General features: G+C 41.9%; 1 protein-coding gene across 3 annotated transcripts in view; it reads right to left on the bottom strand.

Moving 5' to 3' along the window:
* LOC132016584 (WASH complex subunit 2A-like) overlaps positions 1-19,212 on the bottom strand; it is a 55,823-nt gene that overhangs the window by 2,820 nt on the left and 33,791 nt on the right. The window contains exons 21-30 of one of the 3 annotated variants that reach the window (XM_059398005.1): positions 15,946-16,048; positions 11,915-12,070; positions 9,569-9,751; positions 7,052-7,180; positions 6,843-6,923; positions 5,300-5,422; positions 3,967-4,029; positions 3,395-3,607; positions 1,043-1,660; positions 52-229 (exon numbers count right to left, since the gene is read on the bottom strand). In XM_059398005.1, coding sequence (XP_059253988.1) covers positions 52-229; positions 1,043-1,660; positions 3,395-3,607; positions 3,967-4,029; positions 5,300-5,422; positions 6,843-6,923; positions 7,052-7,180; positions 9,569-9,751; positions 11,915-12,070; positions 15,946-16,048 — 1,847 coding nt within the window. The remainder of the gene's footprint in view (positions 1-51; positions 230-1,042; positions 1,661-3,394; positions 3,608-3,966; positions 4,030-5,299; positions 5,423-6,842; positions 6,924-7,051; positions 7,181-9,568; positions 9,752-11,914; positions 12,071-15,945; positions 16,049-19,212) is intronic. The other 2 variants (XM_059398006.1, XM_059398007.1) reach the window with 2 other exon arrangements.

Raw genomic sequence — 19,212 nt, 5'->3', positions numbered from 1 at the left:
TAAAAAAAAGAACCACTTTGCTAACTTAAAAAAAAAAAGAAAATCACTTACCCATATCATCATCAAATATAGACTTAGCTTCCACCTTTTTTTTGGACTTCTCTTTTGGTTTTACAGTTAGGTCAGCAAAGATATCAATGTTATCATCAAACAACTTGGATTCAAATGTTCTTTCCTTGTCTCTTGTTTTTTGTGTGGGTTTGATTGCTTCTGTAGCAAATATATCATCCTTGTTGAGCCAAAAAAACAGATGAAACAATTTTAAATCAAGTTGCAGAAATGCAAACTGCCACCATATTCTGGGACAGCCAGGTGACCTATTCTCTCTGCTTAGAATGCCCTACTCCGTCCAGATTCCTGCCTGGCCTACCCTTGGTCTTTCTTCTAGTCCTAGCTCAAGTGCCAGCTCTGTAGAGAGGCTTTCTCTACCAATCCTACCTGAAGGAGTGGTTCCTGCCCCCATCCATTACTCTGTACCACTGCCTTGAGGTGTTTTCTTTATGGTACTCAACATTATCTGAAAATAGTTTATTTATATGTTGCTCTGTCTGTATCCAAAGCCTCTAACATACTGGGCCTAGCTCACTTTGTGCCTCCAGTACCTGGATGCTCAACAAACATGTGTCCAGAGAGTGGCACTGAAGGCTTTCCTGCCAGCACTAAGTCGTCAGCTTCAGCCAGGGCCCTGTTTCCCCAAGAACCACAGGCTAAACCCTTAAGCTGTACTGAAGCTGCTTTATGTATGTGTCACAGAGCGACAGGCCAAGGACACTGACTACAGCAACATGCTGGTAATAACTATACAAATGAAGATTTGTATCAGTAACTATGGCTGGCCAAGAACCACCCCCACGTGAAACAAAACAAAAAACGACTTCTGAGTAAATTTCAAAATTATTAATAAAAGGAGCTAACTTTACGTACTAAGTAGATAGCAAGCAGCAATGAAACAAGATTATTATAATGTATGGCTCAATGAGCCAATCCAGCATCGTTTTAATATAAAATCAGGCCCACAAAAGGTACTGTTATGTCCTGTTACCTCAAAAATATCTTGTGCTTTTGAGATGACATCCTGCTGACTGTTGGATTTTGACTCATTCTTCTTGGCTTTCTGATCTGTAAAGAGATCATCCTCATCTTCCAAGAGGGGGAAAGGATTCGTTTTCTTTGCTGGTTTTGGTTTAACAGACTGGAACAGATCATCATCACTGCCTGCCTCCCCTAGAGCAGGAAACATGGAGCTCTTTTCTTTACTTCCCCCTGGTGGGTTGGCCACGCCCTCTGCTGCCTTTGCCTTGGCTTTTCTTCTCCCAGTGGACTGAGATCCAGTACCCTTGGAGAAGATATCTCCAGAATCAAAAAGGTCATCCTCAAGAGGCTGACCCAGAGATTTCACCAAGGGGCTTCTGTCCACTTCAGACATAGGACCACCTGCCCAAGCTGGAGCAGCAGCAGCCACGACCTCATCAGAGCTGTCTTGTCCGCCAGTTGCCCTGGACTGTGGCTGAGGATCACCTGGAGAAATGTCTCCATCTGTGAAGTGTGCAATGGACCTTCTGGGGACACTCACATCCTCAGTCTCAGTGGATTCCTGGGCAGCCAACCTCCGAGCTGCACGGGTCTGTGGTCTACGCTTCCCTCTCACTTTGACCCGGCTCTGCAAGGGCAAAAAACCACATGTTGATCTAACGATTTAAAAAAAAAAAAAAAAAAAAAAAATCTCTCCCCTCATGCTGTCTCTCTCTCTATCTCAAATAAAATCTAAAAACAAATTCTTTAAAAAAAAAAAAAAAGCATTCAAAGCTAACATAACAAGTAATCAGTGACTCAAAATATTCTAAGATTGTCTGATCTACCTCAATCAAGATCTTATCTTATCTAAGACACAGAAGAGATTATTTCCTAAAGATTTCCAAAGACATTTAATGGCTGCTCCAAGATTGCATTACTCTGAATCTTTTAATGTTCCCCACTCTTGAGTCTTGGAGGGCAATATCAGTTGTTTCATACAAAAGGCTTCATTTGCTCCTGGAACCCTGCAGAGCAGGCATGTTGGTACACTTGTGTTCTATGCCCTAACTGGCCCTTACTCTGCCCTTGGCTTATATGTGGGTATCTTTCAAAACAAGAATCAGGGGGAATTCTAAGGGTAACCTTTATCAGGGGCTAGCCTAAAGCCAGGCTCCAAAACCAGGAAGATAAAAGACAATAAAGAAAGAGAGGCAATCTGAAGTGTTCTTTTCTTCAAGTCAACAAACACTAAATTCAAATGCTAAATATTTTATACAAAAAACCTGGTTTAGAAATCAGAACTTTTAAAATAACCACAAAATATGAGCTATTAATTAGCAATAATGCAGTATTTGTGATATTTTCCAAAATATACAATCACGTAGTTTTAAGAAGGTACAAGCTCCTTTGGCCAAAGTATTTGGTTGTGTGTGCCTATTTCAAGAAAATATCACAAACAGTCATAAAGAGTAGCCAATGTAAACTCATCCTTCCCCTCTCCAAAGGCTGACCAAAAAACAAAAGGAAGGATATTTTTTAAAAGGAAAACAGGTTTGGAAATACTTAAAATGAATATATTTGCCAGGGTTATCTGAGGTACTGTTGCTTACTCAGATCAGCCAAGATTTCCTAGAGAAGGAAAGCTGGATAGAAGAGAACCAACTAAAATGAAAGCAAAACCTCAAAGAGTTCAGTCTATCGAGCATACATCCACAGTCCTGTGGGCCAGGGTGACAGAACCATACCACTGGGAAATAAGTGCCCTGGGATCGCAGAGAAGGGAGCCCAGGACAAGAAGGCAGGAGGGGAAACATCATAGAAGCAGAGAAGTCTGAGCAGACTGTCCATGTGCAAGAGAGCATTCCTGACAGAGGAAGCAGCCCAAGCTGTTGGCAGCTGTTGGGAGTGTGTGTGTTCATGGAACGGTGCCTGGTTGGACTGGAGTTTAGGCTGACAGTGTGGTTGGTAAGCAAGTTGGAAGCTTTGCTTAGCATGTTTGTAAAAGGCTTTAACACCAAACCAAGGAGCTTGAATGTCCTCCTCCCCTCAGCACAGAGGCCAGAAAAAGGAGGGACGTGCTCTGCTCTGTGATTAAAAGACCTCCAGGGAGCAATGAAGGAGAGCCTGGAGGAAGTGGGACTTCATGTGGCTACTGAGCAGAATATACATTTAACAAACAGAGGCAGAGGAAGGCAGAATTAGGAAGGCGTAAGGGAGATGGAAAGACTGAAGGAAGGAAGATGTGTCTCCTTCATCTGGGGAATGGGAGGCAGCCTATGATGTGTAACTGATGGACTAGAAAGAAATATACAAGTTATTCGGGCTTAAAAAAAAAAAAAGGCAAGTGAGCAAGCAAGCAAAGCAAAGGTGGTTTCATCACCTTGTTTGCACTGTGTAATGTGTCTGCCTGAGCTGGAAGGTCGAAACTCACGCCGGCCTCCCCACTACTGAGAAGAGTGGGCGTACGTTCCAGATTGTGGGTCCTCTCAGGCTCAGATGAAGGAAAAGCCAGTTCTGGCGAAACGGGCTTTATTCCAGAGATCTGGGGAACCGCTGCAGGCAGCAAGGCTGCTGGGTTAATCGCTAAATTGGCCTAAAAAAGAAAAAATGAAATTTACTCTGTATGTTTTCTTAAACGCAGCAGTCTATTATCACTACTGTGACACATGACAAGAGACATGGTATATGTAATGTATAATGTGATAAGAGAAAGAAAAATGCAGGGAGGTCTCCTGATCTAGACTTAGAATTAAAACAGAGTAAGATTATATACCTGTGCCCACCACTTGGACCAAAGAAAAGATGTTACAGATGCAGCACACAAGAAGCAACAACTAGAGGATGGGAAAGAAGTAGGAAAATGCCAGGCAGCAGCTGACAAAAGTAAATATCCAAAAAAGTTTATAGATGCCACAAGGCAGGCAGTGCAGATTCCAGACATATTATAATTACTTGTATTTTCCAGATCCGAGGGGATGGCTCTTTGGTTTTAAATGGAGCGGGACCTGGTGAGTCCTGTGTGAAATTACATTCAGTTAAAAATCCATTGGGGAGATAGAAAAAAAAGGGTCTCTTGGATTATACTCATGCCCATTAAATTTGATGGAGCAAAGCTGTCCCTTTCTGTAATTCTATAATGGGAAAGGCATTCAAATCTCTCCTGGGGCCTTGAAACCTTTCACTAACATTATTTCACTTCTGCCTCCTCATCCGTTGTGTAGGTGCAATGCTGTCAGACCATATAGGAAGTAAAGGCCCACAAAGATCATGGATTAAGATTCCTAAGAATCACAGTGTATCCGAGCACCAAAACCTGACCAGTTGGCTAAATTACCATGCTGGTTCCCCCACACAGCAAATACCACAGGGCACACCAAAATTCATACACAACCTAATGCACTGAGGTTCTAGAAGCAAGGGAAGCTGAAATTTGGGGCACGTCAATGCAAACGTGTTCTCCCTAGTGCCTAATGTTCACAGCTCAGGACACTGAAGCCTCAGGGAAATATCCAGAGACAGCTGTAAGCCAGAACCAGATCTCACTCCCCGGTTCTGGTCTGTTTCCAGAACAAGCTCCAGAGAGAAGAGGACTGAGGGCAGAGACCTATCAGCAGTAACCTCAGGAGAGGTAACCAAGAAAATGGGGTAACCAAGGAATACTGGTTACAATTTACATTTAATTGTTTATAATTTATATTTAATTCTAATGTAATTCTACTCCACCATAGCCCAAAGGGAGAAATTGGGGTTCTAACAGGAAAAATATTCTTCACCCTAGATCAACTCTATTTTGGAACTGAATTTCAAAGTTCTTTAAAAACAGTAATCATTAAGTATAGCTTCGTGGAACTGGGCTGTAGACGGAGAAGAGACGCAGTAGGGAGGCGTGTTTTTAAAACAAACACACACACACAGGAGGGGCGCCTGGCTGGCTCAGTCAGTCTTATAGCATGAAATTCTTGATCTCTGGGTTATGAGTTCAAGGGCCATACTGAGTGTAGAAATTCTTGATCTCCAGGTTATGAGTTCAAGGGCCATACTGGGTGTAGAGCTTTATTTTTTAAAAAATGTTTAAATTGTGAATTAAAAAAATTTTTTTAATTTAAAATACACACACACACACACACACACGCACGCACGCACGCCCAGTTAAGAAAGAGAGGCAGTCCTACTTGCTGTTTCCTCCCTAATCAAGAGAACTCTGAACAGCCTCGGGTCTGTGCAATGGAGTACCTCAGTCCAGATACGCAAATGAGAGCTGAAAGTCCTTATAAGCATATCTCACCTGAGGTGTTTCTGGTTTCAATGTACTTTTTTCTTTGATACCCTGAGTGGATTCAGGATGTTTCTGGTTCTTGAAAGAGGATACCGAGTGGTCTTTTTTCACTACTCTCTTCTTTTCTGGTATCTTCAAAAGAAAAAGAATACCAAATACCTATCATGTATCTTAGAAATTTTAAAGTAAAGTCATAACTCATAAAAGTAATCTGGCTTTTGAGTTTTGAGTCATTTCTCAAATGAGGGTTGAAGACAAAGGTAGCATTTCAGAAATGGCATTCTAAAGCCTGTGACCTTCTCAGGAGTCTTCACTATGCCAACAGAAAATAGAGAGTACCCAGGGATGCCTGGGTGGCTCAGTCAGTTAAGTGTCTGCTTTTGGCTCGGGTCACAATGTCAGGGTCCTCAGCTAGAGCCCCGTGTTCAATGGCGAGGCTGCTTCTCCTGCTCCCTTCACCCCTCCCCTGCCGCTCATGCGCACTCTCTCTCTCTCAAATAAATAAATAAATACATTTTTTTTAATTAAAAAAAAAAAAAGAGTATCTAACAAAATCTACTGGGGTGGGGAAAAATGACACAAACAGGTAAACACTCAGATTTAAAGCTTTGCACCTGAAAAGCTAGAATATTTAGTCACCACGTTGCATGCACTGGTCTTTCAACAAACAACCTAAAAGTCAAACAAATCTGGGAACACCTGGGTGGCTCTGTCGGTTAAGAGTCCGACTCTTAAGTTCGGCTCAGGTCAAGATCTCAGGGCTATGAGTTCAAGCACCATGTCAGGGATCCTTGCTGAGCACTGAGACTGCTTAAGATTTTCTCTCTCCCTTTGCCTCTGCCTCTCCCTCCCTGTGCTCTCACACTCCCTCAAAAAATAAAAAAAATCTTAAAAAAAAAAAAAAAAATCAAACAGGGACACCTGGGTTGCTCAGTCAGTTAAGCATCTGCCTTCAGCTCAGGTCATGATCCCAGGGTCCTGGGATCAAGTCCCAAGTTGGGCTTCCTGATCAACAAGAAACCTGTTTCTCCCTTTGCCTCCCGCTGCTTGTACTCTCTCTCTCTCCCTCTCCCTTTTCCTCTCTCTCTCTGCCAAATAAATAAATAAAATATTTAAAAGTAAATCAAATCTGTAATGCAGTAAGAACCTGGGTTGGTTAACACTCTAATGTCAGTTAGGAAACATTAGACGGGGACACCACAAGCACTGTCATCAGCATGCTATTTGCCATTCTTTTACTAGTAAGCACCACAATTCTCTGTGTATTTTCCCTACTCTTTTTTCTAAAGATTTTTTTTTTATTTATTTGGGACAGTGGGGGAAGAGAAAGAGAGAGCACAAGGGCGGAGTGGGAGGGGTTGAGGGAGAAGCAGACTCCCAACTGAGCAAGGAGCCCGACATGGGGCTTGATCCCAGGGTCCTGGGGTCATGACACTTAACTAAGTGAGCCACATAAGCACCCCCATGTTTTCCTTACTCCTATAAATATATGTTAACTTCCTTCCCAGAACCCTTCCCCCACACCCTAGTATTGAAAATAAAAGGCTTATACCAAAGACCGTGACTTGACAGGGCTGAAAAGATCATCATCATCATCATCCCCAAACAGGCTCCCAACACTTGGCTCCAATAACTGGAATAGACAAAATTCTAATTCAATATTCATAACAAAAGCCATTTACAAAGAAAATTAGGTAAGCTACTGACACGGTATCTAATACAATAACAGCATCATGATGTGAAGAACCTTTTGAAACTGACCCTGGTTTTCTTGGTGCCAGAGAAAAGGTCAACATCGGGGTCATTGTCCTTCTGGAGCTTGTGACTAAAAAGGAGCTCTTCATCCTGAAAGACACCTGTGCTCTTTGGGCGGGCATCAGGATCAGGACTCTGGAAAAAAGAGGGATGTTCTAAGGATTTATGCCAAGGAAATCGCAGCTGCAAATATGGAAATACAAACATATTCCCTGAAGCTATTTACACATGGTTAAGGGCTGGGTACAGCCCAAGTGGCAATCGAAAAGGGAAGGACACATTCATGTAACAGAAGCTACCAAAAACAGTGGAAAATCTATTTGTAAATACAGATCATATATATACAATCTGGAAAGATCACCTTCCACAGCCTGTGTGTAATAAATGTCTTAACTTTTTATTCAAAAAACAATCCATTAGTTCCCAAAACAAGAAACATTTTAAGGTTGAAAACATACAAAAATCAATAAGTGCCCTCCATCTCATTCACAAAGGGACGAAGAGAACTCAGCTGACTTAATACCAGAACTACAGAGTGGTCAAGCACATATCCCTAATCTATCAGCATCCGACCCCAACCTTCCCCTATGCCCATTCACCTTCCACCCCACCATCTTCGGATTCCAAACAAGTTCTTTTTATTTGGTAGAGTATCGGACATTTCAAAGTTATTATTCACATTACTTGTTTTGACACTCTAATACCCCCGACTTGACATTCTAAAATACTCCCGTAGTTTTTTTTTAACGTTAGATAGAAGCTACCATAACAGAGCAGTGGAAGGCAGAGTCCCAAGTCCTTGAGGGGAATGACAGAGACAAGAGCAGGAGGCAAGAGCGATATAAATAAACACGACAGCCTGACCTTGTGACTTCCAAGACCTTGGGGCTGGCAGACCAAAGAGCCAAAACTATGGAACACAAGCTCTCCTCTCTCATCTCTGCCCCACGGTAATCCCTAGGCCCATTATAATGCATTTGCATTGAAGGTACCCCCACCACCACCACCAAAACCCAAGGAAAAAGGCTGCCAAGACCTTTGGGTAACAAACCTCGCCATGTCAAGAACTCCCCCTCCCAACCTGTGGGAGGAGCTTCCCAAAAGACTGGAAGCAGCCTCCATTACAGACCACCCCACCTCTCAGCCCAGAGAGACCCACAAATAACCAATTCCAAAACAACCACTCTCCCACCATGAGAGTGTACTTTCGCTTTAATAAACTGCTGTGGTTACTACTTTCCTTCTGGCTGTCTTCATTCCGTTGGCAATCCTCATGGAAAGCTCCTAAGGAATCCAAGGACTGAGACCTTCTTTCACACAATATAGACTTTCTTGCCCATAACATTTAGTATCACAACCACAGAGTAAACAAAAAAACTCACAACTGAGGAGAGGTGTCACATTAAAAATTAACTAATTATTATTACTGATTATACATAAAACCCCAGTGTAACACAGTAACTAAGTTTCACAACCATGAAATCTATACAAAATCACACAGTAAAAGAAATAAAATATATTTGAAAAAAAGAATATAGCAAATAATTCATATTCACTATGCGTAGCTCCCATTTATAAGCAGGGATATACTACCGGTATAATAAAAAATAAAACATTTTTTATAGAAATCAACATGGACCATGTCCTCAGTTTGGTTTACAAAAAAGCACTGGCAATATGCCACCTTACAGGTTTTTTTTCAACATCCCTACTGAGATAAAATTCACATTCTATAAAATTCACCTAGAGTATGATTCTGTGATTCTTAGTATATTCACAGAGTTATGCAAACACCACCACTGTGCAGAAGTTTAGAACACTCCCATCAACCCAAAAGAAACCCCAGTCCCTCTCCCTTCTCATCTACCCCACTCCCCCAGACCCAACCAACCACTCATCTACTTTCTAGCTCTATGGATTGGTCAAATCAAGACATTTCAAATAAATGGGATCATAAAGTTCGTAGTCTTTCGTCACCGGCTTCCTTCTTTCAGAATGTTTTCAAGGCTCATCCACGTTGTAGCACGAATCAATAACCCATTCTTTTTACTGTCAAATAATATTCCATTTTGAATAGATACGTTACACTGTTTACCCATTCATCAGCTGATGGATTTTTGAGTTCTCTCCATCTTTGGACTATAATAAATAATGCTGCTGGGAACATTACATTCTAGTTTTGTGTGACTGTATGTTTTCATAACTCTTAGATACATACCTAGGGGTGGAATTGCTAGGTCTCGGTGGTGACTCATGTTTACCAATTTCAGGAACTACGCAATTTTCTTCAGAAGTGGCTGCACTAACTTATACTCCCAATAACAACACAGGAGGTTCCAGTTTCCCTGCACCCTCACCAACACTGGGCTACTACAGAAAAAGTCAACAAGCATTGGTGGAGACGTAGAGAAAACAGAACCCTCAATTCTTCAGTAATTCACATGACAGAATGGACACCATAAAATGAGATTCTTTTATCCTTTCAAAAACCTGAAATTAATAACTTGACTGATTTTTGCTCACCTTTCCAACTTCTTTCTTTGGAGCTTGGATACTGTTTTGATCTTCTGTTTTATCCTCTTCCTCATCAAACAAACTAAGAACAGTTTTGGTTCTACCTTTGGTTCCTTTCTCCACGGGGGATGATGAAGAAAATAAATCGGAATGCTTGACTGCTTCCTGAGCAGATACAGTCAAAGGGCCTCCCTGAAAAATGGAAACAACAAAAAAATTAAAAAACACGGAGAAATACAAGCCCCACTGTGGGATGCCCCCCCCACAACTCCTCAAAAATTCGGTAACGGGGGGCGCCTGGGTGGCTCAGTGGGTTAAAGCCTCTGCCTTCGGCTCAGGTCATGATTCCAGGGTCCTGGGATGGAGCCCCACATCGGGCTCTCTGCTCAGCGGGGAGACTGCTTCCTCCTCTCTCTCTCTGCCTGCCTCTCTGCCTACTTGTGATCTCTGTCAAATAAATAAATAAAATCTTTAAAAAAAAAAAAAATTCGGTAACGGCAACATCTGCATGTTTCCAGGTGCTGTGGCTAATCACATCTACTCCAAAGTATCAAAATACCGAGGCCAGCTCTCCACTGACTGCTTCAACAGACTCCTGTGCAGGTCGTTCACGGCCAAAGATAATTTCCCCAACTAGTTTAAAGTCATGGCTCCCTTCCTCCTACCAAGAGATTTATGTATCAGTTATAACCCTGATCCACACAGGTTGCTCATGAGCTATCAGCTTAGTCGTAGAGAAAACACAAATGCCAATCACCAGGAGTGGATCATGTATTTCCTAGTATTCCATTAATACTTCAGACCCAAGGAAAAACCTTACTGACAAAATCAGACGCTTAAACTATGGAGGACCCACACCACATTATACAATTAGATGAATCACTAAAATAGCCTAAAATGTAGCATTTATTTGTTCAACAAGTTCCACATTTCAAGTAAGAGACCACTGATTCTAAGAACCACTATTACTGTATGAACCACTAAGAAAAAAACAACTCCCAATTGAACATGCCACTGATTGTGAAGCATATCCTAATATCTATCTGAGTGATTAAATTGCGGAAAATACGCTTCTCTGAAGAAACAGGTAATTTCAAAGTGCCTGCTAGGTGGGAGGTAATCTGCTAAGGACTACAGATGTCACAGTGAGCCAAAGAAACCTGGCCCCGGTCCTCAAGAAGCATGTACTTGAGCCAGAGCCGGCAGTGCAACAAGCAACTAGACCTCCAGCTGACTGGGATAACTCAGGGGGCTACAGGAGCACAGAAAATGTCCACACAGAAACTACAGGTAGGGAATGTCCCACAATGTTTCAGGTACAAATAAAATATTTGTATCATTACAGCTCTAAGGGCCTCAACAGGAAAAATATATGTGATATTCTTCACATAGGCCCTGAAAAAGAGATTAGATGTGAACAGCTGAACATGCAGAGAACTAGAAAAGTTAGAGGAAAATAAGAAAAAGTAGGGGCATCTGCATGGCTCAGTCGGTTAAGCATCTGCCTTCAGCTCAGGTCATGGTCCCAAACCCCTGGCATCAATCCCCACATTGGGTTCCCTGCTCGGCAGGGAGTCTGCTTCTCCCTCTCCCGCTCATTCTCTTTCTCTCTCAAATAAATAAATAAATAAATAATCTTAAAAAAGAAAAAAAGAGAGAGAGAAAAGAAAATAAATAAAAAGAAAGAGAAAAGGTATACAGACACTGAAGGCCATTAGTAACCCCCAGTGGTGCAGCCAGCAACCTTGTCCACAGGCTCCTGATGACAGACCACCCAGGAGAAGTCAGCAAACATTTTGGAAGACAAGAGATTTCACTTTACTCTCTAATTAACAGCCAACATCAACTAATGCAAGAACAGGAAATTTAGATCTTCTTAAGACGGTCATTTTAATTGAAGTACAGGTAGAAGCAGAAGAGAACTTGGTGTGGGGGTGGGGGGACAGAAACGCTACAAAAGACATATGACCCAGAGCAGACATGCAGAGAAAACCGAAATGAAAAGCAAGCTGTGGGAGAACACCTTGGTGAGAGAAAGGCAAAACTGACATGGACACAAGATGTGTCCATGTGTCTCTTTGTAGAGAGTGTAAAATGGGAGCAAGGTACAGCACTGTGTGCACCTGCGCCTACGAAAGAGACTGAGCAGCAAGAACAATGGTGAAGATTTCCCTCAATGGTGGCACCAGATTTTCTTCTTCAGGCTTTGCAGTTTTTTCAAAATTTTCAACAAATTTGCCATCTGTTTTCTGTGGTAGAAAACGGTAAGGGTGTGTGTGTATGTGTGTGTGTGTGTATTAGTTACAAGACACAAGAAACAAACACAACAGAATGGACACGCCCAAAAAAGGCTACCTTCTCTGACTCCTCCACCACGAGAGCGGGCCCCAGTTCGGACGGCTCTTTGGCGCCCTCAACCTTCCTATCCACAGGTTTCACTCCGAATGGTGCCTCCTTCTCTTCTTCATCACTGAACAGCAAAGGTGGTACCTCAGGGACGGGCTCTTTTTTCTAGCAAAAGAAAAGTAGATGACATCCTTAAAAACAAAAGTGTGCTTAACCAGTGTGACAACCTAAAGAACAAGGTGAAACCACAGTCCTCGAGTGAGCGAAACGTGACGGCAGGAGAGAAAGGGCATGACAGTGAAGGACGCACAAACAGGGCGAAGGAAAAAACACCACCCCAGACACAATGCTTCATACCTTTGGCTACAACACGCACACCTGTCTCCACGTGTCCATCCCCTTCACAGACACTGCTATCACCTAGACCCTAACCTCTGCCACCCAGACAGCTACTAGTCTCCTGCTTCCCTCCTCCCTTTCCAGCTCAGTGACATCATCCAGAGGGCTCTGCTAAAATAAAATGCCCCCCAGATTACTTCATCTCCCACCCCATGCCTGCTCTATTTGTGTTAAGCAAATGCTAAACAGGATAATCAACTGACACTTCATTTTCTCCCTTTATCCATCTTTGCCCTATCAACCCTCACTACTCCCTACACCTACCATAAACTTTCACACTTCCGTGCTTGCTCCTCACTGGAGAAGCAAACCCTCATCTTTCAAGCGCAGCCCAGCTCAAGGTCACCCGTGAAGGTTTCCCGGTTCTCTTTCTACCTAGTAAGTATCGCTGCTATGCTGGTAAGATTATCCCTCTTCCGAGCCTTTACTTCACTTGCTTCCTAGTGTACATTAATAGCAATCATACATCTGTCCGTTCACTGAAAGGATCATATATCGCCACAGCCAGTCATGGTGTCTTATACCAAGCAGGTGGTCAACACAAGTTTGCAAGCACTTTGTCTCATCTCCCCTCTGTTGCTTACGTGGGAGGCAGGAAATTCAGAGATTAGAAAACTGAGGTTATGTGCCTTGTCTAGAATTACTGGCATCCTTCAGGAAAAGGATTGATCAAAATTCTTGAGGAAAAAAACTGTAACTCTGTCATATCAGCTAGAGTAGGTGTTATGAGGAAGTACGCTCCGAAGCAGTATCTAAATCAAGTCAGGAAGACAGATTTGGGAAATCAAAGAACCCTACTAACTATGAGAGAAAAAATTACAAAGGAAGTAAAAATAGGGTAAGATGATTGAGTATTGTTAAGAAGAGGTCCTTAAAACGTATAATCATTTGAACCTGAAATAAAAGACTGGAAATCCAAAGAAACAGTTTCAGAAGAGATCCGGCAATACTGAATTAAAGGAAGAAACTTTTGTGGAATGCGCTGGTCTCGCTGAGAACTACATACTACTTCAATGCAAAAGTCAGTCTGGGTAAGAAACAAGATTTCAATACGGTCTCTTAAATCAAGAAACCAAACTTTTGGTTGTAAATGTTTCTAAAGATAAGCTGTATTTATCTTGATCATGAAATTAATTTCACTGATAGGTTGATAACTGAGTCACATCTAACTTTAAAATATTCTAAGATCTCTGAACAAGAACAAAAAATCTTTTCTATACTGTTCTCCAGAGGCGTTTATATTTCACAAACGGTACAATTCTGTGTGCAGTTTGTTCAGCTACTTAAGATGCTGATCTCTGACTTTTGTCTCATTTAATAATCACTATTACTACAGGTAGAAAGAAGTTTTCTATTTCCAGAACCTTTAGTATTTATTAAATTATTGCTCATTTATCCAGAGTAGAAGTTTTTATTTATAATCTACAGAAGAAAACCACTCAGATCTGACTCTTTTAACCACCTGATGTCTTCTTTAGGGAGATCCAAGGATGGGTGATTCAAGGCGAAGAGGACAAGAACCTCAGAAGTAGCAGCAGGGAAGGCAGCACGCTCCTCCCCACGCTGAAAGCTTCTGGTACAATTCCACTTACTGGGAATGTGGTGGAAAAAAAAAAAATTCCTAAATCATCAATTGACATGTGTCCGGTCTGGCAAGTTTTCACAGGACAAGTTAATGTTTGTCCTATGTCTGAAAATATGAAGACTATTTCCAGATCGAGGAGAAAATAAGGACCCCTGGAGTATTGTGAGACAGGGTGAGTCACCTAGAGCACATGGCAAGTGAGGGTGGAAAAGAGGAGTGCCTCTTGAATAAGATTACAGGCGGCATGGGAGGCTCAGCTGAAGTATTTGTGACAAGGACAAGAGAGGCCTGGGTTGTATTTACGAACAGAACCAGGGCAACGGCAAGGAGAGCAGAGGAAGAAAGGAAGAAGCAATCACGGAGAAGTCAGATATAAAATTATCTCAAGTCAAGGCTAAATATGATAAGGCAGTAAGAAACATCCCTAATAAACTAGAAGGAAACAGTGACGGTTACTCCATCTAAGCCAAAGTCAGTCACACATGTCCCAATACAGTTACAGGGAATACCGAGAGTGGGGAAAAAGAACAAGCTCAAGCTTATGAAAATGAAAAACATTCTGCAGGATGAGAAAAAAGATGCATAAAAATGTATAACATGATCTCACTTAAATAAAACAGACATGGGGTGCCAGGGAGCAGGCCTGAAAGAGCTGACAACACATAGTTACTGATGACTCCTCCGGGAGGAGAGTAAGGACTTTGCATTCTCTATGCACTTTCTAAACCTTTTTAAAGGATGAACCTGGGAAGCGGCCCAGACGCTCTACCTTCTTCTCTGTCATATGGGTCTTTTTGCCTCTATCACATACCAAATCTGAAGGGCCTGAAGTTGGGACTGAAGGCCTGATGGCAGGCTGTGACGTGACTTGATTCTTGGCCTTTTAGGCTAACAGAGCCAGATGAAGGTTATCTCCATGCAGTCTACCCTAAAAAGTTTTACGCTCCCCTTTGGGGCTGTTAGCAATTGCCAGCTGGTAGTAAACCAGCGCTTGGCCTCACTTTGTTCTATGTGCACACGCTCACATATACCCACTAAGGGAAGGAGATGGGGAGAGATGAACGGCAGGCCAGAGCAGGATTCCAGTACGCCTGGGTTCCCTGAACTATTATCATAATCCCACCTTCCTCTCGTTCCTTAATACTCCTTTTTGATGTAACTATCATCATGACTGGCTAAATTTTTTAGCTTAGGTGACTGTGGTAGTGACATCACGTAGATGTAGTTACCAGAATCATTTACACTGGATAGCCACCGATTGACTTTTTTCTTATCACATCCTTTTAACTACAAAAAAAATTTTTTTTTTTACTCTCTTTAAAAAACATAAAATTGACCATCTTAACCATGTATATGGTTCAGTAGTGCTAAGAATATTTACACTGTTAGGCAACCAACCTCCAGAATTTTTCCATCTTGCAAAACTGAAACTCTGTACTCATTAAAAGACTCCCCATTTCCCTCTTCCTCCAGCCCCTAGAAACCACAATTCTACTTTCGGTTTCTTGAAAGTTGACTCCTCCAGGTACCTCGTCTAAGTGGAATCATATACTATATTTTTCTGACTGCCTTATTTCACTCAGTGTGAAGTCCTCAAGGTCCATCCATGCTGTAGTACATGCCAGAATTTCCTTCCCTTTCCCTGACTGGCTACTGACAGTAGTAAAAAGTGTTAGTACTTGAAATGTGCTCCTAAAAGGAATAAGATGTGCCTTTCTGGCCTGGTCTAACGTTAGCAGGATTCCACACGGCTGCGGCTGAGCCTGGCGACCCCCACCAGGACTGCAGCAGCGCTCTCCCCTGAGACTCCAGATCCCTACCCCTGATGCTGAAGGGGGTGCACGACATGGAGGAAACCTTTCCTCCACGCTTTGTGCTTATGTTTCATCTATAAAATACCACTAATAGAAGACCTCTTTCTAAAACTAGGCAAATGGGATTTTCCATTAGACTCAGCCTCCAAGATCGGTTTTAGGGGCTGCTGATTCAGGGAAGTATCACTCTTCATGTGACATCGCCTCAAGGGTATTTCCTGGACCTAGGAAGCTACGAATACCGTTGTTGTAGGAGGAACAGATGCAGGAGGAGAGCCAAAGAGAGAGCTTCCACTGTCAGCATCATCTTCAAAGAGGAGTGACACTCTCTGGGTCTTCTTTTGGCTGTACAATCAAACAAAAGGTCAAATAAGCCAAACGTGATTAAAAAATACATACAGTATTCCCTCTAGGCCATACTCATAGGAACCCCCCTACAACTAAAACACCCAAGTCATCGCTGACCTTACATAATTAAAAAAGAAACCAGAAAAACCTTTAAAATGGGTGCAATTTGTGTCTAACATATATCATCAGCCTCTGGCTCTCACCCATATGTAGAAGTTTGAGGGCCTCTTCATCTTTCCCTTTGACTCACTATAGGTGTACTAGTAGTTAGCTTGGCCAAGTATTTAAAAGCATGTTTGGTGATGCTGGGAAGAAAGGTAGGGTTGGAGTAAAAATGGTGTAAAGATTTTAATTATTAGATTTTAAAGCAACTGCTAGCTTTCTAGAATTCTTGAGAAGTACAGAAACTAGAGATCTCTAGCATCTGTTTTCAATAAAAAATATACTGGAGAGGGGAAGGGGGTACCTGGCTGGCTAAGTTGGTAGAGCATGCAACCCTTGCTCCTAGGGTCATGTGTTCAAGCCCCATGTTGAGTGTGGAGCCTACTTTAAAACAAAAAAGCAGAATGAAGTTAAAATATTAGAAAAAAAAGGGAGAGGAGGCTGGGGGAGCGCACGCCTGGGTGGCTCAGTCAGTCAAGGATCTGCCTTCAGTTCGCGTCGTGACCCCAGGTTCCTAGGATCAAGTACTATGTCGGGCTCTCTGCTCAGCAGGAGTCTGCATCTCCCTCTCACTCTCCTTGTATGCTCTCTCTCTCTCTAATAAATAAATAAAACATCTTTAAAAAAAAGGAAAGAAGGAGTAAAAACATACTGGGCTCTTTCAGCCACAGCTCTCCTCACCACCTTCCTCTAGCCTATCTTTACCTACCTCGTCGCCTAGGATTCTGCCCTGGCCCCTACAGAGAAGGTGACCAGTAAACACCTGCCAGAACAAATACTGGTCAGGACTTTTAATGGACAGGAATACAACAGTGGAGAATCACACGGAGGCTTAGCACTAGATGTGGGGAATCCAGAACAGAAAATGAACTGAAAGGTCAAGTTCCAGTTTTCACTATGTGATAAAGAGTCATCCAATTAGCACACTACACAATTACCAATGTAACAAAAACTTTAAATTCAATTTTAGGGGCACCTGTGGCTCAACTGTTAAGCATCTTCCTTCGGCTCAGGTCATAATCCCAGGGTGCTGGGATCGAGCCCTGCATTGGGCTCCCTGCTCAGTGAGAAGTGCTTCCCCCTCTCCCACTCCCCCTGCTTGTGTTCACTTTCTCACGGTTTCTCTCTGTCAAATAAATAAATCTTTTTTTAAATAAAAATAAAACAAATTCAATTTTAGCTAAGTAAAAATGATACTAACATCATTTCAGTAAATTGTTCACCATCTACATCTACATACATTAGGACATAATTAATATATATACACAAGTATACATATCAAAAATCTTTTTCGTATGTTTAATTACTAGCAAGGCACAGTCTATGTAGCTTATTCATTAGTTTAATATTGACTTCTGCCTATCTTAAAAAAATTTTTAAAAACCTAAGCATCACAGACTAGAGAACACAAGTAACCAAACCCTTGAGTGTATGTAGTTAGACATATATACCGAAGAAGGTTAAACATTAAGGCTGTACCTTGAAGAAGTTATAAAAGCAAAAAGCCATAGTACGGTAGTATTTAACAAGCCTTTATGGATATATACCACTAAAAATTTACACAAATTATAACCAAAATATTTCACTACTTGGTGATGAGTGATCACAAAATATTTACAACTATGTCGGATGCCAGAATACCAGAAACCTCATTAAGCTGCTACAGCAGGAAAACACCTTAGGCATGATTTTCTGAACAATTTCTAAAAACAAAACAGAACACCAAACTAACCCACAAAAAGTACATGATGACAGATTCTGAAGGTAAGATACAGAAAATGAGTTAGCTCTCTGGACAGAGCTACAACAGAAAACAAAAGACTCAGCAACTACTGGTTAAATTGGGGCCTTCCATGGAGCTCTGTCCTCAGAAGAAAAATATGCTGCTCAGCGAACTAGGGTATTTCTCACTGTAAATAACAGGTTGCGTATTTTGATTTATTTGAAAGGTGCAGACATCAGTAAACATGAAGATAACCAGAGCCGATGGCCTAAAACAGGACATTTCTGAGAATGACAGGGAAATTAACAACAATCATGCTGGAATGATGGGCACAAACCGGGGCTGTCCCGACAAGCCAGGACGTGTGAGTGCCCTGCTCACAAGGCAGTATTTCACAACTTGTTAGAGTCACAGCTCTTCGTTTTTTCAGAAGGGTTTTGAGATATAATTTACATGCCATAAAATTTACCCTTTTATAATATAGTATGAAATTCACTGGTTTTTAGTACAGAGTTGTATAACTAACACCACCATCTAACTTCACAATATTTCCATCAACCCAGAATGAAACCCACCTGTTAATAATCACTTCCAATTCTCCTTGCACCTCAGTCCCAGGCAAACACTAATTTACTTTCTGTCTCTATAGATTTATCTCTTTGGGATTATTATACACAAATGGAACCATACATGTGGTCGGTCCTGTGACTGGCTGCTTTCAATTAACACAATATTTAAGGTTCATCCATGCTGTAGCATGTATCAATATTTTATTCCTTGTTATTGCTGAGTTAAGAGTCCACTGTATGGATATAACACATTTTCTTTATCCTATCATCTATTGATAAAATGTTTGGCTTGTTTCCACTTTTTGGCTACTATGAATAAGGCTGTAACAAACACTCACATACAAGTTTTTGGCTGGAGGTATTTTCATTTCCCTTGAGCATCTACCTAAGAGTGAAATGTAAGTCCTATGGTAACCACATGTAACTTTTTAAGGAACTGCTGGACTGTTTTCTAAAGTGAAACCATCTGACATTGCCACCAGCATTGTGGGAGGGCAACAATTCTTCCACATGCTCCCCTACACTTGCTACTCCCTGTGAAAGCAGCATGGTACACCGCCAACAGGGCCCGTGTGCAGTCTACAAAATATTCCACGGGCTTTAGTCCAAGTATCCACGTGGAGAGCAGCCAGAGCTGTGAAGAATCACCAGCCACTGGACTGACACCAGCCACTGGGCTGACACTGCACAGCTCTGCAGAGAACCAA

This window comes from Mustela nigripes, chromosome 4, assembly GCF_022355385.1.
Source record: "Mustela nigripes isolate SB6536 chromosome 4, MUSNIG.SB6536, whole genome shotgun sequence".
NCBI classification, from domain to species: Eukaryota; Metazoa; Chordata; class Mammalia; order Carnivora; family Mustelidae; genus Mustela; species Mustela nigripes.
Note: the sequence above shows the minus strand (reverse complement) of the source record. Positions and strands in the feature narration are given on the sequence as shown.